The following is a 22749-nucleotide window of genomic DNA, read 5'->3' as shown; positions in this document are numbered from 1 at the left end:
GAAATAAAATAAACTTATAAAGACTCTATAAGCACCAATGTGTTCTTAACTGTTATTCCTTCCCTCCATGCACATTTTACAGCACCTTACAACACATACCCAACAAGGGGGAAATTGGGTAAAAGCATCTTAATATGTCTTGTTTATTCAGTAGTTAATAAGCAACTATTCAACCAATCCTAGCTAGTTGATGACCTTGTTCAGACTTGACTTATTGCAGAGACTCCAACCCCAGGTATCTTCTGATCTGGAGATTCTCCCGCCTGAAACCCCTAGCAAACTGGAGACTCCAACTTGATGTGCGCGAAGCACATATCATGAGCGCGAAACGTGAAGTTCCTTGCAGCCAGGGTACAGATCCCGCCTAAGGGCTCTGGAAGCACTAGGGTTCTAGATGCTCTCTCGTGCTATCAAAGGCTTTTTTTTTCAACATACGATGACACTAAGCAAGAAGTCATTTCAAGCAGGAGACACAGAGCCAGCACGGGAGAAATTAAATCTCAAGGGGGAGAACGGGAGATTTTGCAAAAATGGGCTTTCGGCGGGAGATCTCCCGTCAAAAGCGGGAGAGTTGGAGTCTCTGCTTGTTGTTCCCCCCCCCCCCCCCCAATAAATGATGTCAGTGCTGCTCTCAATGCAGCATACAATACTGGGCTCCTCTTCAAGTTCATGCTGCTCTTGTTAGGGTTGGTTCTTGTTTTTCAGAGCTCCCTGCATTTTGCACAATGAATGTTTAACTCATGTGGGACATGATGGGATCATTTATGTTTTTTTCTACTGCCTGCTCATAAAAAACACACAATGATTACTGATATTGCATAACTAATGGTGGTACAAAAATTATCTTACTTTAATACCGATATTAATTTCAGTCAAAGTCAAATAACGGATGGATTAAACATCTTAAACAAAGACCAACATCCATCTTCCAACAATGAAGCCATTAAATCTTTTGCAGTCAATCATGCATGATTTTTTCACAGCAATATAACTTTAATAATGCTCAGTGTATGTAGTGCAGGGATTATGCACTCTTGACGAGAGGCAACCTTGTCATCAGAATCTGGCAGACATAATAACATGGAGGTGAAAGTGTACCAGTGGCATATCACAAGTCTGTTCCATTGGCTCAAATGCAATTTTGTTGGTTTGCTTCAATCTGGCAGCTTCTTTTGAAAGAGAAATCCCAAAGGAATTTCACTCTATTACATTCAGAGCTGACACAAATGACTGCTGTGATATGAGTAAGAGATGCCTTCACTAATACAGCTGTGAGGTGTGACATTTGCCAGCATTGTCTGCAATAATGAAGCACGGCCATAATTCCCTGTTATCACTGCTTCAAATCCAGGAGTCCCGGCCAGCGGTTCCAGTAGCATCATAATGGAAGTCGGTTCAGCTGCTCGTATGTGATGAAGAACTGAAAACACAGATAAATTCTGTCAAGGAAAGAAAAACTTGACATGCTTGTTGATGAAAAACTTTAAAAAAATACATTGAAGGGTTCCATGTAAGTTTGTTAGGTAAACAATTGTGCCATAATTTGTTCACATACAGTCCTGTACTATACAAGGGTCTCTAATAGGCAAGATCAGTTTCATTGTGTCTTGTTTCAGTGCTGACAATTCCCACCCCCCCCCCCCCCCAAAAAAAAAAAAATAATAATAATAAATAAATAAATAAAAAAAAAAAAATGGGCAAATGTGCCAGTGTAATCATTACCTTTAAGAGGCTCTACCAAGTCTAGGGAAGTCATCATTAAAAGATCAGACATCCTGTTTTGATGAGCTGGTAAGTGAATATCAAGTTACTAAGAGCTAAGGTTGAATTGATTAAGAGATCAGGCCGTCTGGCAGGCTGTTTTAATATTTACATTTTGATTGACAGCTGACAGTGATTTCCACTGCACAGTGAAGTCTCCAGGCATGTCGTCTTGAAAACTAAGTAAATCAAACAGACAGTTTATGCCGTCAATCTGAGCACAAACCACAAAAATCAGCACTCTATATGAAATCAAGTATCACTTCGGCCTCTGCTCTCCCTCATTTATGCAGCAACCAAAGAAACCATGTCAATGCACTCTTTGCCTTTGAGATCCCCTTTGTTTATAATAGTTAGGCCCTTTCCCAACAAAAATCATCAATATTCATATCATGTAGGAAAAAAAGAATAAATTGACTGTCATGGAGATACTCTTGGAAAAAAAAAATCCAACCAAAACCTGAAAACAATTCAGTGATAGACATGTTAAAATTTAATGATGCTTCTGCTTTATTGTTAAATTGCTATATGCATACAGTCTCAAGGTAATATCAGTGTGTATAGTAAAAGACCAGCTAAGCCACTTTAGGGATAATTCTGTGAGGTAGGTCATCAAGGTTTGATAACATGTCATGACCAATTTCTCATATTCATCTGTCATTTTTCCACCCTGTGCACAAACTGTATACAGATCAAAATATCAAAATAGCCATGTATTATGTGAAAAATAAGGATACAATGATATTCCATGGTCCAAGACGGACCCACGTTGGGACAAATCCCTTGTAGAGTGCCATGAAGCCTTCATACTTTGCCGTCTAGAGGGAAAGAGAATAAAATGATAAGACAAAGAGAAAATACATTCATTGTCACTCCTGACGCAATCACACAAACACATCATTTCTACTACTACCACTCATAATACTGATCTTACTCCCCACAACAGTTTGTATGACTACACTACATGACAATCACAATGAGGTACAGCTGTAGTAAAAATACTTACAGTGTATGATATTGCTGGTCCCTACATCTATCTACTTTACATGTCTATATATTGTACTCACTTCACTGGGGAAAATTCAGTCAGTTTTCTACTTGACCCATTGAGGACAGACTGATTCTGCTTCAACATGCATTTCCCATAGACACTTGCCCGAGTATACTTGGGACTCGTCCTCATCGGGTTAATGGCACACACAATCTCAATCCAAGCATGTTTTAACATTCAGTTTCCTGCCAGGTAATCATTTACACTCCTGGGTAGAGAGGAGTGGTGGTAATTCTGCCCAATGACACATGTGCCATGACAAGGCTTGAAACCCTACATCTTCTCACTGAAACCACAGTGCACAATCAAGTAGATCAAAGTACCTCAAGCTAGACCATGCCCTATAGACCAACAATATCTGTTATACAGAGTGTGGCTGCAGCGATATAGTGTGTAGAACAGAACATTGTGTGCTGGGACAATGCATAGATCTGCATTAATATGCTAATGAGGTCTTTTGGGTTATGCTGTCAGAAATACATATGAGATAATCTCTATGCAGTCATTCCTCTCTCTCATTCTTAATTTTAGTCAGATTTGACTGGAATTATCAATGATCAGGGCACTGTTCCATGAAAGCTGTAAACCCTGACATGCTGTCATTCTCTGCCAATTTCAGTAAAATCCTTGGTTTTGATTGACGGAGAAGCTCTGGTCACTGACTGTTACTATGGTAAATAGGGACTCTTCGATTGTGTGGACCAGGACGCCCCATTCTCATACTACAGCGGTTCCAAATGGCTGCCATGCACTTGTAACGTCCGCGGTGCTATCACCCATTTCTATTTTTGTGCACGCTGTTCACGCAATACTGTTGTGACGTCATGGCCTTGTCCCCTCCGGGGGGGCTGGCTATTATGGGTGCGCCAAGCGATGACGTCATTCCTGTCCTGAATCTAGGAGGATGTGAAATCCTTAGAGGATGCATTCTCGATTCTGTCGTTGGACGTGCGGGAGAAGTTGGAACATGCGCAGTTCCTTCGTCATTAGGTCATTACGTTGGCGTCCACGTCCATGACATGAAATCGAAAAAGCCCCTATTGTCAGAGACTGACAACTTTCATGAAATAGTGCCCAGTAGTTAAGAATTCAGCCGAATAATTGAATATTTTACTTTTAGTTGCATAGTTTCCACTTCTACCATACTCACATTTAGAAGGCAGTCAAAGGAGTTGGCATAGATGTAGTGCCCTGGTGCACGGTTGATCCCCTTCCTGAGATTTTGCTGGTTCATTAGTCTGGTACGAACAACATCTACAGGGTTGGAGAGTATGGCACCAGCTAGGCCTGCAGTGAAACTTGACCTGCAACAATAGACAATGACTCCACTTTAATTTTCACAAACCACATAGTCATTCTTAGGTGATTGTGGCATTTATGGTTATCTTTCAATGGTCAAAGGGGTGATACGAACAAACATTGTTTATTGTGCACAAAACGGGTCTGTTGAGTCAGCAGAGAAAAAGTAAAGACAATAGACAGAAGTGGAATATCCAAAAGTGGTTACTCACAAGAAATGTAAGCTAATGCTATCCTCCATTAATCTCCTGTCTAATACAGTCTTCTTGCACCAGTCATACACCGGAAGAGCCACACCAGCCACGATGGCAACTCTCTGCGCTGTAGGAACCACACCCTGTATGTAAGATTGACAGAAAAGAAGTACGGTAAGCATTCAGATGAACAGGATCAGACTGAGTTCATCCATTCTATACATCTTGATATTGGTACTGAGCACCCACATTTATATCTCACTATGTACACATGTATGTATGCATGCAAATTTTTAAATACAATTTTCTCGTTACTCGCTTTGGCTAAACACACCCAACACTATAGTGACTTAGTCAGCGATCTCTTCCCCACCCCATCCCATGAAATCAACCTTATAATTTCAGTTGCTGTATTGTATAAGCCTCAACACTGGTGGTAAACAGCCAAAAAATTTAACTGGAGAAGTAACAAACACTTTCACTGTTTCACTCATAATTTCAATGCTGTTACAAACCACAATTCTACAACTTTCCATTTCCTCTTTTGTACAATTTCCTGGGTTTCCCCCTTTGCACACCATTTGTACAGTGCACCATAGCCACGATGAGGAGAGAACATTTCTTTCCCGTTACCGTTTCATAAATTTGCTGCATGCCTACAACACCAGTGCAATTACACTATAAATATACACCATGCGTGGTTCATACATCTTTGCTTACTCCCATTTCAATCACGCTTGTAACTATCTGAATAGCAACTAAAAACAGGACTGTAGGATTTGCCTCTGTATCAGGTGGCACAGACTTCTCTGCTGAGACTGAGTGCTCTCAGTGAGAGCACTTTCTTTTACAATCATTCACTCTCTAATTTTTGCCTCTATGTGATTTAATATACAATGTACAAAGTACATGTCTAATTTTCATAGAGAAGTGTGAGTGCTTACTAAATGATTGTGAAACAAATCACAACATAATGTACACCATGATGAATCTTGACATAGAGTGTAATTGACACTACAAATGATGCTGACTGATGCAACAAGGATATTCCACCTTTTGGAAATAGGACAGATTTGTGTGTGTAGGAGGAGCATCCTTAGCATCAAAAACAGTCAAAGCAATGCTTTTGCCACTGGACTGAACAATGCATGGTGCATAGATTCTGCATCTTGCAAGTCACAGCCAGTGTCACAAATATTTGACATTCTTTTGAGTTCAGTCTTGGAGTGCTTTAGACAGATGCTATGACCTTTGCAAACAAGGTTAGCATGCACTCACATCTATGATTGAAGGTCAAGGGTCAATGGCTTCAAATTGTGGATTTATAGCCCTTGAGTTTTGCTTCAATAAGTTTATGCATCTGATGCAGTGGTCTGGTGTTGATGTGGCACTCTTGACTGTACAACATCTCATAAAAACCACCTGTTTTAACCCGTTTCTTATAGGAACTTGGTATACCATATACCAGGTTCCCATGGCAGCAACTGATATATACAATGGGAACTTGGTATACCAGTTTCCCAAATCGTAGACAAGAGTGCCTGCATTTGGGGCCTAAATTCATGTTTATTTGTGTCATATTGCCCAGAAAAATGGATTTGACAGACAGATTAGAGTTTCTTCTACCAGCATTTGTTCTCTTTCTGAAGGAAAACTGTGTATGTTACAGCATCATCTACCTTTTTTCAAATGCAGTAGTCCGTTATAAAACTCATATGAAGATGCACATAGCAATCAAGGCAGAGCTCAGGTAGATTTCGGTGTTCGCTGACGCCACTTATGTGCCTTGTTTTGTGTAAAACAAAAGAGTCTGTGAGCCCATCAGCGCACGCTCTAGTCATACCTTGTGCCTGATCAATATTGTCATTGTTCAATGGAACATGTAGTTGACTGTGGGAAGGGGATACATGTACCGCTTTTTTGCCCATGTAGATTTAATACCACCCTCTCGGTTCTCTGCCAACGAGCAAAAACAATCTCGTTTGGGGGCTTTGGGGGCTCTCAGAGAATTGCGGGAGGAACGGGTTAAAATCAATTCTCCATTGGAGCAACCATCACCAATCAGCCATGGTCTTGTCATTCAGCTGTAATATCATTACAAATAAAAATCTTGAACTGCTTATCTATACTTATAACCCCAGCCAATCATATCCTAATTGGAATTATTATGATAGAAGCGACTTGCTTAGCTAAAAAAAAATATAGACCATCTGCGATGCATATGTGTATCAAAGTAGAATTATGATTGAAATGTTTCTTTCTAAAGCATGTAACAGATGTGATATTTGTATTAAATGATGAAGTTAATCCTAATCAAATGAGTGGTGGAGAGCGTACACACGACAAGGCATAATTTATTTAGCCTCAGACATGATTTGCTTATGACTGTCATTAGCACAGTGTAATGACCAGTCATTAGTGCTTTCATGTTACAATGTATGGTAAGCCTACATGTAGGTAAATGGGCAAGATTTCATCATTTCATTAACTTGCAAAAATGGCTGGTGCGGCAAAATTCTATTGAATGACAAGGATCTGCTTTACCACTTTATAAAACAAATATTAAACATTATGTTTTGGGGGCATTTAATAATACAATTACCCACACTTGGTACGGTACCTTCGAAACAGTTTAAACACCATCAGCTATTGCCTCATGCGTGTTTTAATAGTCTGTTCTGAACGTACCTTGTGTGGGTAATTCTTACTAATGCCCTTACTGATGCATATTATTTGTATAGTACATGGTTGATGAGCAAAGTTGCAATATCATTATCTTGTGCCTCAAACCACTGGTCTAAAAGGTGGCATCAGTCATTAACTTATATCACAACTACTGTACTTTCATCTAAAAATATTCCTACAGACTCCACAAAAGGATGATTAAGACATTCCATAAATGCCATTAATCATTTATTGATCAGTTTTCTCTTCTCATAATTACAGCCATGCAGATGTGAAGATCTCTAATTGATGCATGCTTGTAAATTTAAAAAACAACAACAACAAATACGCAAGAGTCCCCTTGTCCTGGCAGTCTCATTTGATATGCCAAAAAGGACACCATGATAGACCTACCAACAATTAAATGGTTTTAACACTAATGCTTTTAAAAAAGTACCTTTCTTTTACAGAGAATTTTCCTTGAGTACAGAATGACCAAGTGCATTGTTACCATGATGACTGCAACAATGGAGAGTGACTTTAGGGAGTTCTTATCACTGAAAAGGGTGTACTTAGGGATTAGATGTTTAATAAGAACATTAGAAATAACTGATTTCCCATTTCATTCTCTTGTGACCTCATATCACTCAGCTACTTCTTGGTATTTTGGCTGTAATATTCTGGAGAGGAAAAAAGGGGGGGGGGGGGCTTTGGAATGACTCTGCCTCTCTCTCTAAGAATCAGTTACCAGGAAGCTGTAAAGCCATCATGTATACATGCATCATCTGTCTGTCTTTCCGTTACTAACAGACAACTCACCCTCCAGAGACCCTTTGTTCCTTCCTGCTGGTAGATTGTCACAAATGAGTTGAACATCCCGCCAGCATTGGCAAAGCTTGCACTCTGGGCCTGCATACGCACCTGAGTCATCAAAGCCGGATAACAAGATGCTATAAATGTCTGGCTGACTGCATACTTGGTACAAATACAGTTTTGAGATTGCATAGCATTTTGACGAGTACATGAGTTGTTAATAGGTAGATGCTTATTCATCACTCATCTTCATTTAAAGATTATGCTCAGACTTGAGAATTGCTAAAAATATTAATCAGTAAATATAAAGAAGCTATAATTTCTGTTGATTTAAAACAATGTAAAGGTGCCATGGTGTCGTAATTTTTCTTTCCTCGCTCTCTCTATCTCTCTGTAGTCTTTTTTATTTGACTTTGTATCACAGGTTTCACATGCATGCTTGAGTGTGCTAGAATTCTGATCTTAATGTAAATTTTTATTGCTGACAGCAACAATTGAATAATTAGTAATCAATTAATCTGCCATAACTTTGAAATAGGTGATGAATTATCGTAACATTCTCACAACTCAACCATGTACACGGTATGTTTTTGCTGGAACCTAACCTGTAGGATCTCTATTAATAAACATTTCACATGGATCCGATTCTATTCCTCCTTCCATCTCATCTCAATCCTATCTCTCTATTTCTCCTATTGTAGATGTCCTTGTGAAATTGGCAGTTTGAGAGACTTCATCAAAATGGGCTATTTGTATCAACTTAATATTTATCACTCGTTTAGCGATGTAATGGGGATTACATGTGATCTATCTTATTGTACATGTTCACTTGTACCACAAGAGAGAAAATAGAATTTCCAAGGTTTGGACAAAAATAGCATCTGAATCAATATGTGACCCGCGACAATGGTTTCAGGCAAATGTCGCAATAGCAAATTTCCTCCTAGGCGGGGTACAAAGATCTTTACCATTATTTTTGTCGATTTGGGTTTTTTGCAGAAATCAAATCTTTGATATGTTTTCTACATCTATACTAAATTTCGTAGCATAAGACTACGTTTTTCCTATCGAAAATGGAATTTTAAGCACCCTATGTTGCATTGCACTCGTCAGTTTCGAGCTTCTTTTGAACGCCGCGCCAATATCCCCAGCGTTGCTACGGCGCAAGGTCTCGCATGCGATTGGCTGGTGCGTCGCGCACATTTACATAATTCGGCTTTTAGAGACACCAGTTGCAGCGTTTGGGGAATGCTTTGTCCACGCGTGCATGTGATTACATGCTCCATTGTTCTTGCTAAAGTGGTTTATACGCTGTAGTGCGTGCTCTTCGTTTGGCTTTCTATCCAAACTATTCTACCGCAATGTTCGACAACGGAAGTGAAACAAATATCATGTACGTAGCAGGACATAATCGTGTGAAAAAAAAAACAAAAAACAATAGTCTACTTGTACATGTAGTAAAAATTATGACAGCAGACTGACTCAAGGGAAGGTAGATGAGAGGAAAGGAGAGGTCACATGAAACCAGCTATATTCAAATACTACACATCAAGATCGCACGAAACTAACGAGTCGTAGTTTGTTTGTTTGTTTTAATATAATTAATACCACCAAACAAGGCAACATATGCACGGCTTGTAAAAGCAAAACAAACAGGAAGCGTGACCTTTGCCAGCACTGTCATTTATCTGCCTTCAAAAGGGTCGGCAATGATAAAGTCAAATCAACAACAATGAAAACGCGATTTGTAAATGTGTGGATTCGCCACCCGCTCCTGTTACATGCACATGGTCATGGCGTGTGGATGCCATTGCGTAATGCGTGCACCACACACATGTACACCATACTTGCAATTATCGTATCCGCCATCTTCAAAGACGTAATGGTAAAACAAACCCGAGCGAACCGCATTGTTTTTTGGCTCCATACGCTGAGCTGCTAGGAAGGGTGCCTGGGAAATTTGACTCTCTCAGTGAGCCAATCAGAAGGCGATGTGGTTGCTAGAGGCGGAGCTTAGCATCGATTGGCACCATCGTACGGATGGGAGATTCTCACCTCGCATCGCCGCTCGGACATTGTCTTTGAGAAAGAGGTGAATCTTCAAAGCCCGTTTTCTCGCAATTTTGTCAGGCTAACAACTTAAAAAGTGCATTTTATTTCGCTTTCCATGCCAACTTATGGTGCCAAAGAATGCGAGTGTTTTATATCAATGCAAAGCTTAGGAAATGGGGAATGTGATTCAGTGAAAAAATGAATTTTCAAAATGCCCGACTTTTGCCTGAAACCGTTGTCACCGGTCACATACTCTGCGAATAGCTAAATGTGGACACATCACACACACACAGAAGATGTGCCTTCATGACTAATACCTGATCTTATGAGTTACCATAATTGGAAACAGAGCGAGGTGAATGCTGTACTTTGAACGTACACATATGACTCTTTTAATACAGGACTACTTTAATAAACAAGCAATATTTACACTGTAAAATCCAGATGACAGCAATAGACAGGGGCTCAGCTGAATCCAGATACTGCAGACACAGTGTCACATGTTTCCTTCCTGTGTTGGTAATTTACTCACAGCCAAACAGTTGAAGTAACACATGTTACTGGTTTGGTCCTAAAGTACAGTCAAGGGTCTGAACTGTCTTTGGCTATTTGTCTTGGTATTTATCACCAACTTTCTGCAAACACCCTCCTGAGTGAGTGAGTGTGTGTGTGTGTGCTGGGGTGTGAACATGTGTACAGCTGTCTCTACCTGGCTATCATTCCAGTATCATCCTACTTTAAAATTCAATACACAATCAGTTTGCCCACTCATGATGTGATTTTTTTTCTTCAGGTCTTAAAAGCTGCAATCTTACCCATCCCCCCATCTTATACTCATTCCTTCTTGTTTGTCCCAGTACCTCCGGGCCATTTGCAGCAAAGAGCCACATAATTCTTTTTAATTAAAAACAGGACTACAGCCAACAAGAATCCACTGAACCTCATCCCCTTCCAACCCCTGGATTACCAACAATGACTTTACTATTGTGAATATTAAAGACATCTCAAGGCATACACTGTACAAAGTGTCCCTGTATACTTTCAAAAACAAGCAATCGTGCTAATTGTACACAGACTGCAAACGATACCATACTTTGACCTACCTTGAGCACATCCGTTGGGTTAGCTATCGCCGATGCAATCGCTCCAGCCGTCATGCCACATAGAACATTCACTGGTAGTGTCTCATTTTGTGGATTATCTACAACAACCCTCTTGAAAGAGTGGTAACAGCCAATCTTGATGGTTCCATACACGGCTTGCCGCAGCACAGCTGGTCGAATCCTGGCAAATGTGCAGATAGAAAGAGCCAAACTTTAATGCAATTTCCTGAACATTCTGTCAACACACAATCACCATGAGTATAAGTTAGTTAAATTGGCAAATATGAATATTCTCTGCAAATATGAGCTATGAATATGAAAGCTCCGTTTTCCACATATCTACATTTCAAGTGAAATTACATTCTGATGAAATCTTTTTTCATTTTGATCAATTATGCTCTTTTTATGTATAACAGTATTGTATCTGTTGATCTGAATCACTGGTATGGATATATTCTGCAAATCCAAATTTCATCAATCCCACACGTCACTAATAACAACAACATCAAAGACTAACACACAGCATTGAAAAGGACTGAAAATACCAATGTTACATACAACATACTGCAAGGTACTGGATACAGTGAATAGACTGACACTTGGCAAGAAACTACAGGAGTTATCCTTACACTTTTCAAGTGATCAAGGGACATTTCAAATGGCATGAGGCTTTGCTATAACACAATAGAATTCTTTTTTCTTTTTTCTTGTTCCTTTGTTTTCCAGCCATGTGTAGTAAGACCAGCTGGAGGATAAACTCACCAAAACAACTATTTAGTTATCATGGCAGTGACTTACAGTCCTATAAGATCTAACACAGGGCTGGCTGACAGCCCCATACATATGGTTATTTAACACACAGGTGTTTACACATTTTATAAGCCCCCTTCACATTACCCCCCCCCCCCCCCCCCCCCGCATGCCTCATCTTTTCAATATATCATACTTGCATAAAGACACAAAATGTACATAAAATATGTAACATTTACAGAGTATGTGGCAAAAATGCCAACCTAATTTTGTGCTGAAAACCATCCAGATAAGTCTCATTTAACAGTTAACTCCACCATCATGCTAGACAGTAACGATTAAACGTTATCAAAAGGGACTGGGTCATTAGATATATGGTTCTTCAATACATACGTACATATTGAATAGATATCATTTGCTGTCCATGATGGTACAATAATAAATTCTAGATATCCACTAATGAGCGCAGGCCTGCTAGAATAGAATGCCCATCACTGAATACAATTCTGTATACAGTGCACCAAAGCATACATGTAAAGTGGTGGAGCAATATGCCCACTTTACTGTAGAGATTGTAATGGCAGAAAGCTGGAATATATTAGTTTTCATGCCAAGACATGTAATATAAGTGATGGAGCAACTTGCCCATTTTACTGTACATAGTGTTTGTAGAACCAGAAAGCTGAAATCTATTCATTACCAAGATACAATAGGTGCTTGGTACGCAGTGTATTACATAGTGCCACCATGCAACCTGGAGGGTGAATGAGTTTATGAAACAAAAGAGGTACTGCCACCCTACTTGAATAGTGGATTTAGTGGCAATGACTGGACTGTGACTTAGAGATGGAAAACCACATTAAAGATAATACAATTATAAAGTTTTGGTACCTCAAAAGTTTCCCTGAATTTCCTTGTCTTAGTTTGTGTTTCAGGTTAAAGTACCTTTCATATAACTAACACTGTGAGACTTACTCGCCCCAAAGTGCTCTCATGTCTTAGTAATCATGCAATAATGGTTTCGTACCAGAGCCGCCGCCGTACGGCGGCGAGGTAGTACACATATTGTACGAAACCATTATTGCATGATAACTGCGACCAGCAGCGTGCAGCCCCATACGCATACTGAGTAGCTATAAACTGCGACCAGCAGCCCCATACGCATAGCTAAATGGGGCTTCGCATTGTAGCTTACAGGATCATGACAGATTTAGTATCGCGGGTAAATATCAACTTAAAATCCAAAAATTTCTTCAATTTGAAGACTTACTATTTAAGTTGAAGTATTGAAAACAGGCTTCGGGCAATGTTTGGTTTTGCCAATAGTCCCTTTCTCTTCGAATTGATGACTGAATGTGACTCGGTCGAGAGGACCTTGGGAGAGCTACACTGAATTGACGGCCAGTGCATGCGCACACAAACATCTTATCCATTCATGGATTTGAAATTTGTTCGCATGTGATGTGTGCGTATGCGCTGGCCGTAGTAATCAGTGTATGTAGCTCTCCCAAGGTCCTCTCGACAGAGTCACATTCAGTCATCAATTCGAAAAGAAAGGGACTATTGGCAGAACCAAACGTTGCCCGAAGCCTGTTTTCAAGACTTCAACTTAATTGGTAAGTCTTCAAATTGAAGAATTTTTTGGATTTTAAGTTGATATTTACCCGCCATACTAAATCTGTCATGATCCTGAATGCTACAATGTGAAGCCCCATTACGCTATGCGTATGGGGCTGCTGGTCGCAGTTAATTGCATGATTACTAAGAAATGAGAGCACTTTGGGGTGAGTAAGTCTCACAGTGTTAGTTATATGAAAGGTACTTTAACCCTAATCAGGCTGGGCTTTTTTGGCTATGCTATATCGGGGGGGGGGGCGGTTTCCGCCCCCCCCCCCTTCAGATCTCGCCTATGGAACGCGCAATTGCGCCGAAAATCGGCACACGCGACGCCCGCGACGTATTCTATCATAATGTATGGTTGCCTTCTCTCCGAAAAATTTTTCTTATATTTTATATCAATTAATTATTGTAATTTAGGCATAAAATCAGTTTTGGGCTCTAAATCACTTATTAATGCTCCAATTAAGCTAATTTCTTTTTAAAAATGTTTCTTGTATCATTCTTCTGAGACATAGGATAAAAAAAATCTGTATCGAAGTTAATTTCTTATGTATTTTATTGTTTTTTGAATTTCTTATGTATTTCCTTGTTTTTTGACCTTTTGTTTTTGATTGTTTTTTGGCCAAAATTTGTCACAGACATTTTTCAAAGCATTATTATGCTAAAATAAAGTAATTTCGGCCATTCTAAGTGAAGATATAAATTTTTATGTGAATTAATTGAAAAAACACAATTTGCATTGGATTTGTACACAAAATCACGTTTTGGAGCAATTTTGGGGTTGACAAATTTTTTTAGAACGGGCATCGCGTCAAAACGGTACGCGCGGGCGCAACAATTCGGGTCTCAAAAGTTGCGCAATACTTGAAAGAAAAAAGTCACGAAACATCGCGGCAGGAGCGTATCGCGTTGCGAAGATATTGCGCGAAACGTAGAGGGGGGGGGCGCGGATTCCGCCCTCCCCCCCCCCCCCCCGCCAGCCTGATTAGGGTTAACCTGAAACACGGAAATTCAGGGAAACTTTTGAGGTACCAAAACTTTTTATTATCTTTAAAGTGGCTGGTATTGTTCTACGTTACTTTGAAGTTTGCCACCCTGTGATGCCGTACAAAGAACCAGAGTACAGCATACATGTAAATGCTTTGTATTAAGTCTCTTTCTCAATCTCCCCCTCTCTCCCCCTATCTCTCTCTCTACCTCTTTGTCTCTCTCTCTCTCTCCCTTACCATTCATGGTCAGTTTTTGTATAAAGTTTTTGTATAAAGGTTCTTTGAGAAGGGTTAGTCAGGAAAGCTTGGGTACGATACCAGAGATAAGTATTATGGGATAGTAGGAACAGGAAAGTATATATAGTATATATTGGAGTTGGTACTGGGTCAGTCTCTCTCCCCAGGGAGGTGGATTCCCACCTCCCTGCTCTCCTCCCCAAGCCCTGTGAAGTGGAAGGACGTGTTCCAGTTTCTCCGAGACCGAGCTGTTATACTTAAATGCTTTAGTAGAGAAACTCAACCTTTTGCATCTATGCACCAAATTCCGTCCTGATATAACTAAGTCATGTCTACTGTACATCAGTTCAAAGTTGTTAATCGAATGATATTTTATGGACGCTTTGCTGTACATTCGAAACGGTCCGTAATAATTATGTTGGTCGATCTAAGGAGGAGTCAAATGACTACTTAGTGTTTTGAGGACCAGACATGCAGCTTTTGGAATGTGCAGCAATCCCAAAGTAACTTTCATTTGGACAAGGACCCCCCCCCCCCTAACTGCATAGATGTTTCGAATGATATTTTATGGACGCTTTGCTGTACATTCAAAATGGTCTGTAATAATTATGTTGGTCGATCTAAGGAGGAGTCAAATGACTACTTAGTGTTTTGAGGACCAGACATGCAGCTTTTAGAATGTGCAGCAATCCCGAAGTTACTTTCATTTGGACAAGGACCCCCCCCCCCCCAACTGTATGTGTGAGTCAACTCAACGCAGAGATGTCTTCAAGTCATCATTCGCGGCCCCTCTTCACTTCATAGACTGAGCGCTCCAACAAGATTCGCCATCAGTTAGCATGTTAATTCGACCACGAGGACTGTATTTGTGAGCATTTTGCGCGAAAATTGAATGGTATTGGTAGTGCATGACCCAATCCCCTTCACTGAATATCAGAATGGACTTATATGTGAGTACATTCTTATCTCTGTCATTCGTATTATATGTATAATAACTCTTTTTATCTTTCATGGTTAAAAGAGAACAAACTGGTTGCTGTGATGCGTGACTTTGAATAAATCTCAACACCAACAAGGTGATTAATGTAATCCAATGTGTACTACATTGTTTTTGTCACTGCTTTGACGCCCACATATTTAGTTTGTTTAATGTTTCTGTGTGATATATCCATTTGGATGAAATTATGTATTCGGGGTGAGAATAAGCAATCCTGACAAGTGACTTTATTCTACATACACTAACATCCCCCTTACACATACACTCATCAGTAACTGTAAAATCCAGTCAAGCATGATTTTTTTTTGGCTGCATATAGTGTTGCATTATGGGGCTATGAGCCAAGTGGAATATTACACAAACATACAACTGTAGTAAGTACATGCACTGTACATGATCAAGATATTCCTACACACTGCTAATACTCGATATCCGGACAGGCAATTTCTGTATCACATTTGGGCAATTGGAATCTGACAGTAAATTATTCCTTGTTCCTCGCTATCTTTGAATAGATACAAATATACTTATTAAAGGGGTTGTATAGTTTTTGCTGAGACCTAACTTCAGGTTTCTGTCATTTTTGGTGTGATGATGAGAAACCTCTAATGAAATATGAAAGAGCATGTAATCTCAAGAGGAATTCAACATTTATTATGATGAGAATCAGTTTTGAAATAGCTGAGATATCCAAAAAGAGCGATCCTAATAAAAGGTAGGACCCATCTTTTATTACGATCACTTTGTTTTACTTTGTTCTAAGATGTTTCAGTCATTCCAAAACCAATTTTCATCAAATAAATTTTGAAGTCCTCTACGAATGGTATGTTCTATACTATTTCAAAAGCAGTTTCTTGGTATCTCACAAAAAGTTAAAAGCCCAATTCTTGTCTTCACCATTACTATACCATCCCTTTAAAGGACAAGTTCACCTTCATAAACATAAGGATTATTTAAAGAGAATGCAACAATATTAGTAGTACACATCAGTGAAAGTTTGAGGAAAATTGGACAATCGAAAGAAAATTCAACATATTTTCACTTCTTTCACATTATAAAAGAGCATGTGACTTGCCTCTTTCTAAAGGCAGGGGGAATACAAATTGTAATATTAACCATAGCATATGTCGGTAACGAGTCAAGGGAATGTGTACTTCTTTCAAAAGATGAAATTTTGTAAAATTCTCTTTGTTTTCCTTATATTGTTGTACGCATGTGACATCATACATTGCAGTAGTCTTCTCATCCAGTGGTTACTGCACAAAAACTTCAAGAATTCATAACTTTTGGACGGATTGTCCGATTTTCCTTAAACTTTCAATGATGTGTTCTACTAATATTGCTACATTCTCTCAATCCTGTTTATGAAGGTGAACTTGTCCTTTAAGAGTGAGGACAAGTGAACAAATGTGTGCCTTACATAACACCGATGACTATCAGCTTTTAAAGTGAAGCCTACAGGATGATTTCAGCAACTGTTCATACAATACTGCTTTATTTGTGTGACACGAGTCAAAGCACTCAACACACTCTAAATTTATCCCCTGGTCCTGGAAAGCATTCAGTGTACTTTGTATTCATAGATTGAATTTAAGGAATGTCTTTGAAGGCCACGAAAAGATACGGCCAGCTCTGAAGAATATTTTCTCTTGGTTCTTTGAGTTTAAGCAAGTGAAATAGAGCTGATCCAACAGTTGAGCAAGAGCCTAAGGGGATCAAGCTAACACTACTATAGCAGTGTGCAATCAACACTGAAATTCTTTACTTCTGGAAGTATACAAGCTCTACGGCTTGGCTGTAGGCCTACTATCGTTGCTTCTGGTTCTTCAGGATATGAATGTAATAAGCCAGTTCGGAGTTAGCTCATGGGCACATTGGTACGAATGACCTTTCTTTTTTCTCAGTTGGTTAGGGGCACTTCACTCGTTTTCAGAGCGACATAATGCATAAGCTTTACGTAACAATTTATGGGATTCATCAATCCCGTTCAAACAAAGAATAAACTTGCGTAGACCAGATGAGCAGAATGATCTGTCAATTCACACTTGAGAAAGCATCCATTTCATTATTTTGCATTGGATGTATTGACAATCTCTTTCTATTGATATTGCCAAATACCACTTTTGCTGTCAGGTGGATGTGCTGGCAAGCGGCATTTATAAGGATTACATGAATAATCATTACATGACAGATGCTTATCCCAGTAAATTTAAAAACCAACATGCCTGTTGGTCCGAATGACCTTGTTTCTGCTCATGCGCAAAGTGGAACTCCGAACTGGCTTATTGACAGAGTTATTTCTGACGGCTTTTATTCTCTCCTTTGATTTCAATTTTATAGGCCAGTGTGTAACTAGCTTGTGTGCACACATCATAACAAATTACCCTCTTTTCTGCTCATTCACAACATGGAACTACATTGTACAATGGATGAGTAGATTGCTTTCATACAAAAAAAGAAAAGAAAAAAGAAAGACGAAATAATAATAATAATGTCTACAATCAATCTGGCAGCCAGCAGCATCCTTTCAATTCATGCATTCAGGTAACTGAGGAGGTTGGTGGTCATGTGTACTGCAACACAGGCTTGATGACAAGGACAAATTCATAGTAGAATAATTCCCAGTTAAATACAGTACATGTTAAGTTCTTTTCTACTCCCCCTTTTCCATCATTAAAGGGCATACAATCCTCTCTAAAAGGATGATGTCCAAATCTTCACAAGTTTATAGATGTGTAGCATGTATTCTGAGCTTGGAATTATGCACACTGTTTAAACTTAACTGTGCACACAGATAAATGTTTCTCAATCATGAAAATTTCTGGAAAAAAAAAATATATATATATAAAATGCTGCACAAAAGAACCGCTTGACAAGGTCAAGTAAATGTTTAATGATTTTACTGGTTACTAACTCTAGCTCAATTCTGATATTTATACACATCAGAGAGTAGACAGGACTGAATGTAATGTAGCACCTCATTTGAAAAGGTTCCGTCTCCCTCCATTTTATGTCTAAAAGTTACAGCAATCATGAAGCTTTTTTAGATCTTGTATGTTGTGGAGGTCGGTTATTTCATGTAAAGAAATATTAAGTACAATCATTCAAGAAAGATATGAAAGGACTTGACACTGCACTGAAAGTGGACAAAGTTAAATTTGGTCAATAATAGCCCCTTCCACTGTGAAATGTAACTGCCAAATCTGAAATCACAAAGAATGAAACTTCGGTCATGATAATGACTGTCATTTTCCAGTGAAGGTCCAAGAGTATCACAATTCTTCCAAACTGTAGATCTTATATTGCTGACATGCATGACAGAATTAATCACGCATCAGACTGCCGTGGCCTCGTAGACTTACAGCGTATTTCAAAGCGCAGGCATATTTGGGTAAAAACAAGTCAAACAAAATAAACATTACTTACCCTGAGTAAAGAGCATGCACCCCCTCTTCTTTGGCGATTCTTCTCAGAGCATGGAACATGCCACGGTACTTCAGATCTCGGAAGTTTGCCTCCAGCCTCTGTCCCTGCACTTGAAGTCTTGTTTTAGTCAGATCAAGAGGAAAGGTGCCTACAGGCAGGAAAGATTCACGACACAAAAAAAAAAAAAAATTCTCCAAACAAACTCAGGCCATTATGGTAATATACACCACAATACACCAAACACAGTTTGTTTTCAATGGCATCTACAACAGAATTGTGTATATACAACTCACACAGAATTTACAGACAAGATTTCATATTGAGGTGTAAGCTTTCTTCAATTTATTTCCTTCTTCAAAAATTTGTAAGATTGCAACTGCTGATCTATAATTTAATAAACATGTCAGAAAAAAGGAACTAATGGGATTCGAACCTGTCATCTACTACTTTCCGGGCAGTGACAATACCACCAGGCTGTCCTTGATTGCTGGCAGTGACACGATGAACTTGGAGCAAATACCGACTGGTTCCTTTTTTTCAGACATGTTTGTTAAATTATAGATCAGCAGTTGCGATCTTACAAATTGAAGAAAACTCATACCTCAACCTTTACCCCTCTTCTTAATAATCTCTTGCTCATTGCATACTGCGTTAGTATGAGAGGACTTGCTATCAAAAAAATAAAAAATAAAAAATGAACATGCCTGTACTCTTGATCAAAATGTCCACTTGGCCATTCTCTGTTTTCCAGTTTGACCTACATAGATGTACCTGAATTCAGTTATCTTTATCCCTTTCTAAGCACATGGCTACTACCGGTAGCATAAATAACATTGTAGCCAACGAGTGCTGCTACTAATTCTGTAAAAGCTGATATTTTTGCAAAGATTATAATTGCACCAAACTTCATGAATTGCCATTGGGTCAAAAATGTACAATACATTGTGTGCAAAATTATTGGCATGTGATCTAGTTGTAGATCGCACTAAGTGGCAGAGTGAACAGTCTAGCATCACTGCACTTTATGCGACAGCCCAGTGTCAAATCAAAAAAAAAAAAAAAAACTAGAAATGTCGCTTTGGCGACTGGTATGCCTCCGCCATAATGCATGATTTTCCCAATAGGTCTAGATAGTACATGTGGACACTGTGTGATTACATTTTCACAAAATTGGCAAAATATTGGAATGACAAATTTGTCACAAATGTGTTGAATGTTCACCTTTCTTGACCTAGGTTTAATTGGATGAATAGGAGAGCACGTATCTAGGGATTTAAGGACTTTAACTCGACTTTGACCCATTCATACATTTAGGCATTGAGTAATTTTCAAGGTACAGGTGTGGAGAAAAAGTGCAATTTCTGAATTGAATAGTAAATTGTTACCATTTTCATCTGGCCCTTGACCCTAAAATTCATAAGATAATCACTTTCAGGTAGAACATGCATAATATGTACTAAGTTTCAAGATAACTTGAGCCACTTCCGAGATATGGAGGAAAAAGTTAGTTCAGCACTCAAGATAACTTGAGCCACTTCGGAGATATGGAGGAAAAAGTTAGTTCAGCACTTTCACTTGATCTTTGACCTTTTGCCTTTGAGGCAAACAAAGAAGAAAAGAAAAACTTTCCAGAGAATTTTGATTAGGTTACCGTTACACATGTTGCTGTATGCATACACTAAGTGTAAAAAAAAAAATAACCCTGCTGGCATTGCATGATAGGAGGGAAATAGTAAAATTTTGAAGTGTTGCACTTGACCTTTGACCCCTGACCTTTGACCCCATGAACCCTACCTTCTCTAGATAATCACTTCCAGTCAGTATATGTATATACTATGTTCCATGAAGATACCTTGAACAATTTTCCAAGGTATGGAGAAAAAAAAAAAAGAAGTTTTGATATTTTTACTTGACCTTTTGACCTTTGACCTTTGACCTCATGACCCAAACTTTCACCAGAGAATCTTAATTGGGTAATACATGTTTACACTAAGTTTCAAGAAAATATCTTCAGGCATTCAATAGATATGGTGGAAATAGTGAAATTTTATGTATTTGACCCTGACCTTTTGACCATTGACCTTTGACCTCATGACCCAAACTTTCACCAGAGAATCTTAATTGGGTAATACATGTATACACTAAGTTTCAAGAAAATATCTTCAGGCATTCAATAGATATGGTGGAAAAAGTGAAATTTTATGTATTTGACCTTTGACCTTGAGCATGTGCACCCAAAAGTTGATAGGCACAACTTCACCCCCTAATACACATACATGCCAAGTTTCATTAGGATACCTCAACATGTTTTGATAGTTACCTTGTCCACAAAATTCATTACGGACGGACGGAAGGACGGACGGACGGACGGACGGTTGGACGGAAGGACGGACGGACGGACAACCCGAAAACATAATGCCTCCGGCACCACTTCGTGGCAGAGGCATAAAAAAACTCTTGGAAATATGTCTGTGACCTCCTTATTTGTGAAAATATCTGTAACAAAAAAAAAAAATACAGCTTTTACAGTATATTTGAATACCGGTACTGCTACTTCCTCGACTTCCATGACTGCTCCAATAGAAACTACAGATGTACATGGAACTTTTACTGTAAGATATGAACTCCTATTACAATCAATGTATTGCCTTTAATACATGTAGCTACAAACGTTGTATATAAAGGAAATCTGTAAAATCAAATTGCACTTTGCATGCATAACAACCACAAAACATTTGTGTTTGTCTTTAGTCTGATAGGTGAGTTTATAGGTGCTCTCATATAAACTTTATGTTGCACTTTGCTTTCCAGAATTCGGTCCACTATCTCCCAATTCATCTGCTAATGTAAAGTTTGGCCTGTTGTGCCATACATCTTTAACGCCAATTACGTACATGCTACATTGTATCCAAAACTTTTATTGACTTAACTTGTCATTCTCAAGCTATCACACCACACTTTAAGGTGATGATGGTTTAAGAATTTCTGCCATAAAATTGATTGCATCATAAAACAGCTAGTGGGCGTGTCGCTTTCAATCTCTTGCAACACTGTATTCTGTTTGACAACCCTAACTTTACACCATACAATACATTGCATTCACTTACCACATTCTGCCACAACAGAAGCAGTTCCGCCATAAACAAATGGCTTCCAGTTTGTTGCCATGGTTATGTCACACACATGTATCAGTAGTCCTAGGATACTTCACTGTTCAGGCCAGTGAACACAAATAATCAATTCTACCAGTTTGCTGGCAGGTTAATAAGAAAATTTTTTTGCGTAAAGTCACGTTATTTCTGGCTTGTTATGATACTGAACGGGTGTCTCATGTTTGCTCATGAAACATAGACCCATTGGCTTGTTTTCTCCCTCAAATATCTCCAAGTCTCATCTCCTTGTGCTTTTTCCGTTCACTTCCAAGGATCACCTGCCAATTATAATTGCATCTGGTCAGGTGGAGTCGAGAAATGATGACATCCATCATAGAAGAGGCATGGCATCCATGGGTGCTTGAAATCAGTCACCACACCCCTGTGACAACATGTCAAGAAGATTGTCAATGCTTCAAAATATCATTCTCTGTCAAGCTGAGATTTGTGTCGTCCACTGAGGAATTTTAGCCTAGATAACAGGAAATCAGAAAGAGAGAAGATAATAAATGCTATATGCTATTCTATGTTATACTTCAAACAGAAAAACTATGAACAACAAATCAAGACACTGGTAAAGCAGGGCTGCACACTGGCGCCGGTCCGACGGTCAAAGACCGGCAAAAGTCACTGTCGGACCG

At 39.0% G+C, this 22749-nt stretch overlaps 1 protein-coding gene across 1 annotated transcript; it reads right to left on the bottom strand.

Annotated features, from left to right (window-relative positions):
* Positions 1–662: 662 nt before the first annotated feature.
* Positions 663–22135, bottom strand: LOC140244500 (kidney mitochondrial carrier protein 1-like). Its single transcript, XM_072324129.1, has 8 exons — positions 22064–22135; positions 18957–19104; positions 10938–11118; positions 7789–7890; positions 4324–4448; positions 3963–4116; positions 2499–2579; positions 663–1420 (listed from the first exon to the last, which is right to left on the bottom strand). Exons 1-8 carry the CDS (start codon positions 22122–22124, stop codon positions 1379–1381), a joined length of 894 nt encoding a protein of 297 aa, XP_072180230.1. The 5' UTR covers positions 22125–22135; the 3' UTR covers positions 663–1378.
* Between the last annotated feature and the right edge of the window lie 614 nt (positions 22136–22749).

The sequence above is a fragment of the Diadema setosum genome, chromosome 21 (assembly GCF_964275005.1).
Source record: "Diadema setosum chromosome 21, eeDiaSeto1, whole genome shotgun sequence".
In the NCBI taxonomy this organism is placed as follows: Eukaryota; Metazoa; Echinodermata; class Echinoidea; order Diadematoida; family Diadematidae; genus Diadema; species Diadema setosum.
This window is presented reverse-complemented; position numbering and strand designations above follow the sequence as displayed.

Excerpts from the sequence above, each read along its gene's own strand:
- LOC140244500 (XM_072324129.1), bottom strand. The coding sequence starts at position 22,124 with ATGGCAACAAACTGGAAGCCATTTGTTTATGGCGGAACTGCTTCTGTT. Across the intron at positions 2,580-3,962 it reads CCTTTGACTGCCTTCTAAAT|ACGGCAAAGTATGAAGGCTT; the intron begins GTGAGTATGGTA and ends CTTTCCCTCTAG. Across the intron at positions 1,421-2,498 it reads TTGGACCATGGAATATCATT|TTCTTCATCACATACGAGCA; the intron begins GTATCCTTATTT and ends CTGTGTTTTCAG.